We start from the raw sequence: 11755 nt of genomic DNA on the forward strand, positions 1-11755 counted from the left end.
AATGTAATATTATTGTAATTGTTTTGTATAATTGTGGCTTATATAACTATGTATAACTGAGATCATGTTTGATAAATAAATACACAGGGCACCTTGTGTGCTCTGTGGAAAGATAAAAAAAAACCAATTTCGCGTTCTCCCTCAAGACCCTAAAAAATTCAGGTTCCCCCTCAAAATTCCCATCCCTCCCCCCTGTCGTAAATAACGATCGCTCCCTAACGACCCAAGTTCAAGATACATTAATGTATTCGACCCAACTTCAACGATACATGTATGTGTGTGTCTACACTATCATGGCGTGTACATCCATCCATAGAACCATAATTATTCACTCGCTGCAGTGAATACAGCCATACAAACCTAAATCCCATTGCGAATGGGGTATCGATGCTGCTGAAAATTGTAAGTAAAGCGAGCTTAGTTTTTAAGTTCCATCGTAACCTGCGTAAAACTAAGTAATCCTCATTTATTCTCTTGTTTATTGCATATGACACAATATTTGCTTTAATAGTGTAGTCTTGCGCATTTACTTATGTCACCTCTAAATTCAAGATGGCGGTCAAAATAATCTCCGATTTCATTATACAAATCATGGACGATAAAGATAACAGACCGCGTATGCGCGTACAAGCAGTCGAAGTCATCAGCATCACCCGATAATGAGGGCCGATTGTTCCATGAAATGCGACAGGCAAATTTGCTACGGACTTGCCGCGTATTTTTACTGTCTATCGCGTAATCGCGAAGGCACGCAATGCTCTATCGCGTATACGCTAAGTCAAGCAACGCTGGCGTGATTGTTAGACACGGCACGATCGAACAATCGGCCCTCATGAATATGCGATAATTCACAGCGTACAATGCATGGGGACTTTGACTGCTGATACGTGATCTGTAGCAGTCTGTGCTACAAATATTTTGACCCTCCCCGAGCACTACCTGTCGATCTAATATTGCCTCTGATTGGTCAATTACATGATATTTTCACTTTAATCACCAGAATGGAGCTTTGCAAATAATTCACCCCAATTTTTTGCGTGATAAAATTCATTAGAGAATGAATTTGGAGAAAACCTTCTGATAATTACAAACGCTCGCTGAGCAGCAAGACCTTCCCTCTAAGCTTTTAATCCGATAAGCTGATTATCTATTTGTTTTCATGAATTGGAAGACATTCTTTGATGTATTACTGAGCTCAATCATCTGAAATTACTGGAGCGTGAGCCACCCAGGCTGGTGGCTCAGCATAGTATTTTATTAACAGAAGGTTTTCTCCAAATTCGTTTCCTAATGTATTCTAACAATGTTGCTGATTGGGCCAATTGATAATGTAAACTTCTTTTTGGCCAATTGGCAGGTAGATCTCATGGGTTACCCTTTCAATATCAATACGTGATCATGACGCGGTTGGTATCGTTGAAAGGATTTATAATATCTCTACATTTTGATACCAAGGTTAAGGGATCTAAAATGAGCGTTTATTGCGTTTCGACAGTATTTTTTTGTGGGACATGAGAGCACCTCAGACCTATCGAATTGCATTCTGAATACGAAGCATGTCTTTCTGATATCAAATAATTTTCATTTTTGAAAATCACAATATAATACAAATTTTATGACAAATTATAAAAATTGATATTTTTCAAATTTTTGATATATAACAGTCCTCGAAGTAAATTATATAAATCTAATGATATATTCTTAAAGTGTATGTAGCAGGAGAAATGCCGACGGTCAATTGAAAATTTTGACCTTTCATATTGAAGATATGGATTTTTTCCCAAAAAGACCTAATTTTTTTGGTGTTTTAGGAAAAAAATCCATATCTTCAATACGAAAGGTCACAATTTTCAATTGATCGTCGGCTTTTCATCCCACCTACATACACATTAAGTATAAATCATCAGATTTATAAAGTTTACTTCAAGTACTGTTAAATATCAAAAATATCAATTTTAATGATTTGCCATAAAATGTGTATTAAATTGCGAATTTCAAAAATCAAAATTATTTGATATCAGAATGACTTTCTTCGTATTCAGAATGCAATTCGATATGTCTGATGTGCTCTAATGTCCCAAAATAAATAATGTCCAAACGTTCATACCCCAGCCCTTAACGGGGTACAAGAAATTTGACAATTTGAGATATTGAGCAACAAAGGTGTTTTTTAGTCATTTTTATCAAAAATACAATTTTATACATTTATATTTTATTTTATATTTCCCGAAATATTTAACAAATCGCATTCTTATTTTACAGAAAATACAAGGGTGTTGATAAGTAATTATCACACGCAAAATACTAACAACTGACAACTTAACTACATTTCAGATGTTTCAAGCAGAATTCCTTAGATAACGTATTATTATGTTCCACTAAAGGGTAAGGGGAAGCCTGGTTGAACATTAAAATCTCAAAGAAGTACAGGGTGTCCCAGAATGATTTATACCAGGAAAGTTGATTTTTTTTTAGGTACGAAGAGCATTACTTTTGGAAGTATTGTTTTAAATTCTTAAATTTACATATAAAGGGTTCACAAACAATAACTCCCCCTAAAATTACAAAACATTTCTTTGCATAATTTGACATACATTTCGTTGAGTTGAAAAATTTAAAAACCTGTGAATAAAAGAATCGTTTTCCTACCCTCACAATGTTCTTTCTACTAAAAATCGTTTTGTTTTGACCAAGAATAATCACATTTTCCAAAAACGATGCTTTCAGAAAAAGTTGCACATTTCAACATCCTCGTTATGTCAAAATTTGCTTCAACAAATTATTATTTGATGGTTGCAAGGGTGACTAAGAGATCAGAGACAAAAAGGTGAAGGAAAACAAAACAATTAAATCAAATGTAACATTGATATCGAGAAAGTTTTGTACATTACATGTATGGGATGTTGAAAAGTGCAACTTTTTTTAAAGCACCATTTTTGAAAAATGTGATTTGGGCGTGATGGAAAAGGAAAAGACACTCTAAACAAGGACGAGGGGGCCTACTCACTCAACAACACCTTTGACCAACTCATCACGCCCTCTATAGCGGTTCCTGTTGCCTATAAAAGGAAGCAGTCAGATGTGATGAGTTGCCAATCTGATGAAACCACTAGTGTAGTGGTGAAACGTCACTAAAAATGTGAGTTTAACATCTGCATTTTTCTTGGATTTGCATAAAACAATGTTAACAATTATGTGTCATTGTATTGCACTTATTAAAATTAGATACACTGTTGACTATATATTTTTGATATTTTGTTCAAACACGGTATAAATCATTCTTGGACACCCTGTATGTCTCGCACCTTCAGGAGATATCATGGGAAGCTGCAATTAGACCAAATGTCATTACTGATCCAATGAATTGTAGAAAACCTATTTCTCCACTTCGATAAAATACAAAATGTAATATTGTATAAAAACAAGCATTTGGTTCAAAATCGTATGTAAAACTTGACCGTAACCCATCACATGCGCGGATTTAGAGGGGGGCACAGCCGGCCCGTGCCCCCCCCTTTTGGCGGATCCCAAAATATAAAAAAAGAAGAAAAGAAAGAGAAGGAAAGGAGGGAAAGAAAAGAGGACAAGAAAAGAAAGGGAAAAAAGAAAAGAAAAGAAAGAAAACGGAACAACGTGAAAATCTTCGGGCTTATAGCCTAATAAATCTGTAGTGAGTATCATACACCGGGGTGGCACTCTCCAGGCGCGGATTCAGGGGGGCGGCCCTTCCTCCCCCTCCCAAAAAAAAAAAGAGGAAAAGAGAGAAGAGAAAAGGAGAAAGGGAAAAGTTAAATTGCACGTATTTAGTAGGCCCATGCCAAATAAACCGCACAGTAGCTCACAGTCTGGTCTATCAAAAGTAGGCCCTATAATACTAGTATATAGGCCGGGTTCTTTTAGGCAGTACTTGTTGATTTCTGCTGGCCCGTCGATGATGCAAGGCCAGGGCCCGTCACATTTTGTCACCAAAGTCAGTATTAATACGGACTCCATGCTGACTTCGATCCATGCATGCTTTAAATTGCGAATCTCCGAGTCTTAGGCTATTAAGGTGTCAGTGTAACATTTTACAAAATGAGTTCGGGCCCTGTTTTGTTTTAAAAAGCAATGATATACTCTTGTATAGTGTGAACAGATGCACCAAATGGCTTCAATTGGACCTTCATTTTGCAAAATTTCCAAATTTCGGAGGGGGAACATCAGACACCCCTGCCTATATAAACAACTGCCTGTTTTCGCTTCTGTTTATATTTCACACCCAGCACTCTGAATTTATACAATAACAGTGAAAAAAGGTGGCTTCAATTGGCCTGTCATTTCGCAAATTTTATATTTTCGGCTTTTTCAAACTCAAATTTTACACCATAATAGTGCCAAAATATGAAATGGCTTCAATTAGGTTTTTATTTTGCAAATGTTTCTCATTTCTCAGGGGCATCCCCTCAGACACCCCCCATGTCGCGCAACGTTATGGGTACATATAAAGCAATAATTTTACAAAAGAGGTCAAAACTTGTCCAAGAATGGCTTCAATTGGGCCGTCTTTTTGCAAATTTTAGGCTTTTTCAAACTAAAATTTTACACAAGAATGTTTTCAAAATGGTCCACCAAATGGCTTCACTTGGGTCTTCATTTTCCAAAAGTTTCTCACTTCTGAGGGGGGCACATCCCCCCTCAGACACCCCCCTGCGTCGCGCAAGCGCTCCGGGATGGCCGCTTCAGGAATGTGCCCCCCCTTTCTCGAAATCCTGTATCCGCCCCTGACCCATCAAGTCTGGTATCATCATATTTGGTGAACTTCTGATCAAAATATTGTAGTATGTGAAAGTCGTTACCGTTTTGGACGCCATCTTGGATTTAGAGTTGACAGAAGTAAAAGTGCAACAGTACACCAAGCAAATATTGTGTCATATGCAATAAATAATGAGGTGTACTTAGTTTGTATGCAAGGTGCAATGGGTGTGTACAATTTAGCCATAAGGCCCTTCGATTAATACCTTGAAAGGGCACTTAAAGTCTAATTGTGACATTAATTTTGGAGGACTCCCTCAATATTTTTTTAATTCTATATTCTAACACTATTGTAATGTACTTTTTTAAACTAACATACCCTGCAAAATTCGAGACTTTAGGTGCTGCAGTTTTGTCAATATCCGATATTTTAAATATACGCAGGAACCGCCGCTTAATTATTACAATAGAAATATTAGTCGAACGCGTACGTGATATTCATAACACAGTACGCGTACTCGTAAATGGCGTGTGGATGATTATTGGCGGAGCCTCACGCAGCTGGGATGTACAAACAAGACGTAAGACGAATAGTGATATACACACAGTTTATACGTCAAGATGTAAGACGAATAGCGGTATGCATACAGTTTCTACGTCATTTATTCAATGATTCAATAATACACATGTACGCGATGTGTTTAGCCATCACTCGATAGGTGAACTCTGAATAAAACCGGAGATCTCCGGATTTAATATAAAAACTTATAATTTATTGTAATTAAATCACTTCAGGCTTAGTCTTTCACGTGGTATTTTAGTCACCACTGAGCATTACAATCATGCGAAATGTAGAATCGCGTCCCATGGAGCAAATCACACATTGTGGCTTCAATTTACTCCCCGTGATATGCGGGCCCTCTCTTTTCAAAATAAATGTACCACCGACAAGCTACAGAACCCTTGTCCAGGGATTTCCTATATTCATATACCCGAATGCGGCTTATTGCATCCACTTCCTTGGTCAGCTAAGTTGTCCTCTCTTCCTAGTCCGTCAAGTAGGACCACGCTATATTAGTACGATAATCCACGCAATTGATTCGATGTACTTTTCATTTATTTTTTTTTAATTATGACTTAATGACGAACTTTGCTCTGTTGACTCTAACATTCCATTTAGGTGCAAGTTGGGACATGTGTAAACATTACAAATATGCACACACAAAATCAGGTTTGAAAAAAATGATGGGTTAAATTGAAGGGCGGGATTACCAAACATATTTGGAGTCATTACGTTGTCATCAACTGGGTTGGTTCAGGTCACTGATTGTGATAAATCTAGAAGGACCCAAGCCTGACGGAGTGATGATGGATTATCGTGTTTATAGTGTGGTCCTTCCTGACAGACTATCTCTTCCCGATAATTTGCTCATGCCCAAAAGCTCGTATTAAGGTTGGTCTGAACATTTTGGTCCAAATTTGACCTCACAGATGAACTTGTCAAGTCTTTGCCATTCTAAATATGTATACTTTTATATACATTACACCAACAATTTAGCAGTTATAAAGCCCGAAAGTTTCCATAATTCCAGGGTTCAGACCAACCTTAAATAGGCTATATTTCAATTAACTGAAATGGGCTAATTCTGTTACTCATATAATATGGGAGCTTCCCAGCCAACTATTGTTCCCCAATAAATTGCCGACGAAAGATCTGAATACTGGGCTATGAACTAAAAATTTAGGGTGTGGTGGGTGGGAAAACTTTGAATCAAATTGATGACCAACATACTCCTCGCGTGACAGATAGCAATGAGCCTGATCACCGTTAAACTGTGCGGCGCCGGAATGTTATTGACAGCTTCCCATTGACTACCAGAAACAGTAGACCTTACCCTCACTGGTCCTGCATAAAGCTGTATCTAAGCACTGGCAAATCTATTTTGCAGGAGTTAAATCTGTTTATTGTATGGGTACAATAAACTTTATATGCAAGAACATTATTCAATGTTCATACTTTTCATTAAGATATAAATTTTGTTGATTTAAGCCTATATAAACCATGTAAACAGTGTCTTTGTTGTACATTCGTGCGTGAAATTAAAAAGGTGATTTGGCCTTCGGTCTTTATGGATCGTAACATAATTTTTCGGCATTTTTCTCGTTTACAGTTTTTTCCTCAGTATGGCTAAACCCCAGGCAACACAGGAAGATATAATCACACAGTCTTGTGATGGGGCTCTGGAGTTGATTCGCAAGAAAAGCCCAGAAAGATACGCTGATCTGCAAGCAGATCCAGCCAAGAAGGAACAGCTGATTCAAGCAGCGAGAGCTACGGCCACCGAATGCGTGCAACTGGCAGCAGAGTTCGCGGACCAGCCGAGGACGGATATTGCTCAACGGCTAGCAAAACACTTATCTGATGATAGGATTAAGTTGATCCGGGCTGGACTCAGCATCCAGACTTTCCGGATGGACGTGACCCAGAAAGAAAACGGGAGATACTGCGTGGAACTGACTAGGGATGATAAACCTTTCATGGGTGGCACTGGATACTTTCTTCGTGACCAATGATGTCGACTGGGCGATCCAGAATCAGTACGCGAGCATACTAGTGGATGTCGGCCTCTTGGTCACATCTGCCGTAGGATTCGCCCTAGATGTTAGTGAAGGCGTAATGGAACAGACGGTGAAGATTGTCTCTGAAGCGATCGAATCCTCCTCGATTCTGAAACGTGTGGTAGATGATTTCATCAAAGCTTGGAACACAGCTGGTGGAGACGCCTACGAGTTAGCCAAGGCAATCTTTGAGCTCATAGAAGGTATCTTTGACGATACCTTCTGGACCATTGTTAAGAGCCTCTGCCAAGATATGACAGGGTACGTTTGGCTGGAGACCGAAGCTAAAGTTGCCGCCATGATTGTTGTCGCGCTTGCCACTGACGGCATTGCCTTGATTGCAGAAATCGCAGAAATGGTTCTCCATGCCGTGGATTTCGCAAGGAAGATTGTTAATGTCGCTAAACTAAAGAAAATAAGGGAAATCGTGCGCGCTCAACATTCAGTTTTTCACTAATTCTGGCTCCCATGCAAAATGATTTTTCCTTGAGCAACTCTGATATATTAAAAAAACAAGCCTACGAAATCATTGTAATTTTCATATCCATCTGTACTTTTCTAATCTTACAGTGTATTCGCCATCAACATCCAATCATAGCCAACATGTCGAGTGCCGAAAAGAAGTCATCCAAGGTCGTTCTTTGGTCCACGCCGAGATCTGTATCGACTGCTTTGACAAAATGTCTTAGCTTTGTTCCCAATTCTGCGATATGGTTTGAACCATACGTAAGTGCCATGATACATGGCTCTGATGCGCGTGAAGTTGAAGTCCCGGCTTCGCAAGCAGAAGCAGATCCGGATATTTTTACACAAGCAAGGCAAATCATCATACCAGACGGGGTCGGGTTTGACGCTGACAAGTGCAGCTATAAGTGGTGCCAAGAACAACTGGAAATCGATTATCCCGGTAAAAGTGTTGTATTCGTTCAAGCAAAATGTACAGCTATAGCAACGAGGTTCGATGCTATTCCACGCGGATACAAGCACTCATTTTTGATTCGAAATCCGTTGAAAGTTCTTCCATCTTGGAAAAGGGCAATTTATAAAGTAGAGAAACCAGACACAGCACTTGAGACATTCACGTTGAGTCAACAATCGCAGTTATCACCAAGATTTTTCTTTAAAGAAACGTATGATCTCTATCAGCATATCAAAGAAAACTACGAGTCCGACCCAATCATCTTGGATGCAGATGATTTACTGATGAATCCTGGCAAAGTCTTGAAAGCTTATTGTAATGCAATGGATATTCCATACACTGATGACTTGTTACATTGGGATCAGAGTGATGACGTGATCATGACGTGGAACGTACGAAGTATTCTCTTAAAACTTCAGCAGTTAGACGCCTTCACCTTTTATGACAAAGCCTTTACTAGTTCGGAATTCCTGAAACCTTCCACAGGACCATCTCGAGAAGATCTAACTGAAGATGACCTACAATGTATTGATTTCTCTATGCCTTACTATGAAAAGATGTATGACAAGCGTCTAGTATGTTGAAATGTTAAATTTGCGTTGCCTGGTGTTGTTGTTGGTCTGCCTTCGTCGCATGTACCTTTGTTTGCGTTAGCCTATCAATGGTAACGCTTCATTAGGAGACACAAATCTGTGATCGGTTGAAAAATCCGTGAAAAATCTGTAATCCAATACAAATTTTTCACGGATTTTTCAACCATTGTCTCCTATATTATTTTGCTCACCATGTTCACTCATGTGGATCACCAATGGTTATAATCAGTCACAATACATTCTACATTTTCTACCATCGGAAATGTTATAAACAAATGATTTTGGGTAATTTCCCAATGGATTCAAATGGTCATAAAATCATATAAAAGTGTCTGACCAAATAGTCCACATGAACACTAATGATTATCTAAATTTGAGACGGCAAAAAAGCTCCAGTCAAAGAGCTCGTGAAATTGCTGCCAAAATCCTCAGTAGATTGGCAAAACATCTCTAATTAAAAATCCGAGGATCTTTAGCAAAAACTGAATGAAACAAAAAGCGATCCACTTGGACTTTGGAAAACACTATAACCCTATTGCCTGGGAGAACCAAGGGTGCTCACTCTTATTTTAAAATTCAAGATAGACTGATGTGACAGACAACAAGCAGCTAATGCTATGAACAATTTCTTTACTTCTGGTGGTGAAAAATTCGCAGAAACGTTTGAAGAAGATTTTTAAATGTCTCAAATATTTGGATATAAAAAAAGCAACTGGTAAAGCAACTGGTTTTAGATGGTATTAGCCGTCGTCTTATCAACGCAGGGACTACTCCACTTACTACTCCTTGACTAAATTCTTTAACAACAGGTTATCCAAGTGGGCAAGTTCCTCAAAAATGGAAATTATGCAGAGTCACTCCCCTATTCAAAGAGGGGTCCAAAGCAAGGGTGAAAATAAGACAGCTTGAACCAGGGCCCACTTTGGCAATGAAGTGGTCCCTGGTTCAAGAACCAGTGACCACTTTACAGAGACGATATCAGCAACTACCGTACAATCTCTGTTATTCCTGTTGTCATGAAAACTTTGGAACTGTTTAAGTGAACATAATTTGGTCTCTTCACATCAAATCAGATTCGGACCCAAACATTTCACACTTACGACTTTGATCGATGTTTCCGAATGAATCCTCCAAAACATTGATGCTGGCTAGGAGGGGTCTTTATTGACCTAAAAGGCATTCGACACGGTCAGTCATGGCATTTTTCTTCAAAAGCTTACATCTTTTGGAATTATCGGTTTGGAGCTGGATTGGTTGAAAGCAAGCAACTAAGATTGGTAATACTATTTCAGCTTTCAAATGTGTCAGCTTTGGTGTTCCTCAAGGGACAATTTTGGGCCCACTTCTATTCACGATGTAGATCAATGATCTGCCTCTGTGTCTAGTGATACCAAAATCACGCTTTATGCTGATGACACTGCCGTTTCTCGCTCATCAAAAGATATAAATGAGATCAATGCACATCTTAATGATGATTGTAAACGAATTACACCCGGGGGGGGGCACATCAAAAAATTTTGGTGGGTATGCTCCCCCGGAATTTTGAGTGGTGGGTCTTTGGGAGCTGACGGCGTACCGGTAAAAGGGGGTCTTTCGGAGCTGCGAACCGGGCTGTGAACAAGTAAAATGGGTCTTTTGGAGCTGCGAAAAGTCAAAATCAAGGGTCTTTCTTGGCTTTTTGGTTGAAAATCGCTTGAAAAAACAAGAAATATGAGGAATGAGCAATTTTTGGGTCTTTTAGAGCTGAAATTATCAAAATCAAAGGTCTTTCGGAGCTTTATTTTGGTCAAATATAGGGGTCTTTCAGAGCTGCGAAACCCAAAAGGGGGGGGTCTTTCCGGGGAGCATACCCGTATGGTCATTTGTGTTGAGTGCCCCCGGAGAATTACATCGTGGATGGAAGTGAACAAATTGACCTTGAATGCGAAGAAGACAAAAGTCATGCTTTTCTGTACATATTACTTTAATAAAAGGATTGATGAACTTAGTCTTTACATGAGTAGTGAACAACTTGAAAATGCCAATCAATATAAATGCCTGGGAGTCATCCTCGACCAAAAGCTAAGTGAATCAGAATCAGGGAATGGCTATCTGCTAACTGACATGAACACAATTTACAAAGTTCTTATTCTTCCAAGGTTGTGATAACATCCCAGCAAACACAAAAACGTTTTAAAAACGTTTTAAATAAGTTATATTTTGGCTTTTGGTTTAGGTAAAAACGTTTTAATAACATTAAAATGTCGGGTTATATAAAGGTCATGAAAACGTTTTAAAACGTTTTGTATGAAAACACACTACAACAATATTTTTAAATGTTTTCAAAAAACGTTACAGTGAACTATTTTTGCAAACATTTTTGCCAAATATTGTGTCAATACTTAAATAACATTATGTTAAAATGTTTGAACCCAGCAAACACAGAAATGTTCTTAAAATGTTTTTTCAAAACCTTTTAATAACATTTAAATGTCGGGTTATATAAAGGTCATGAAAACGTTTTTAAAACGTTATTGAAAATATTTTGGGCAAACATTTTTCGCAAAATATTTTTCAACTAAAATAACATTCTGTTTAGAATGTTTTGTATCAAGTTTTCAAGAATCTTTTTGGAATGTTATTAAAACGTTTTTATACCCTTTATATAACCCGACATTTAAACGTTTTCTGTAAAACATTTTTGTTTGCTGAGCAGTAGATTATCAAAAATGTTTTTTAAGGTTATGAAAACGTTTTATACTCTTAATATACCCTTTATATAACCCGACATTTAAACGTTTTCTGACAACCTTTTATAACCTTTTGCGAATGATGTCGAAAACGTTTTGTGTTTGCTGGGATAGGTGCCAATTGTAATTACACTAGCGCTTTTGAATAAGATTGTAACAAATAA

At 38.1% G+C, this 11755-nt stretch overlaps 1 protein-coding gene across 2 annotated transcripts; it reads left to right on the forward strand.

The window, feature by feature from the left end:
• Positions 1-272: 272 nt before the first annotated feature.
• LOC140140168 (uncharacterized) lies at positions 273-10655 on the forward strand. Of its 2 annotated transcripts, none has more exons than XM_072162026.1 (2): positions 273-402; positions 6903-10655. In XM_072162026.1, the coding sequence occupies exon 2, from the start codon at positions 7819-7821 to the stop codon at positions 8851-8853; it is 1035 nt and encodes a 344-aa protein (XP_072018127.1). In that variant the 5' UTR covers positions 273-402; positions 6903-7818; the 3' UTR covers positions 8854-10655. The 2 variants fall into 2 exon arrangements, with proteins under 2 accessions (XP_072018127.1, XP_072018128.1); XM_072162027.1 differs by having other exon boundaries at positions 7921-10655.
• Positions 10656-11755: the final 1100 nt, after the last annotated feature.

The sequence above is a fragment of the Amphiura filiformis genome, chromosome 18, assembly GCF_039555335.1.
Source record: "Amphiura filiformis chromosome 18, Afil_fr2py, whole genome shotgun sequence".
NCBI classification, from domain to species: domain Eukaryota; kingdom Metazoa; phylum Echinodermata; class Ophiuroidea; order Amphilepidida; family Amphiuridae; genus Amphiura; species Amphiura filiformis.

Excerpts from the sequence above, each read along its gene's own strand:
- LOC140140168 (XM_072162026.1), top strand. The coding sequence starts at position 7,819 with ATGCAAAATGATTTTTCCTTGAGCAACTCTGATATATTAAAAAAACAA.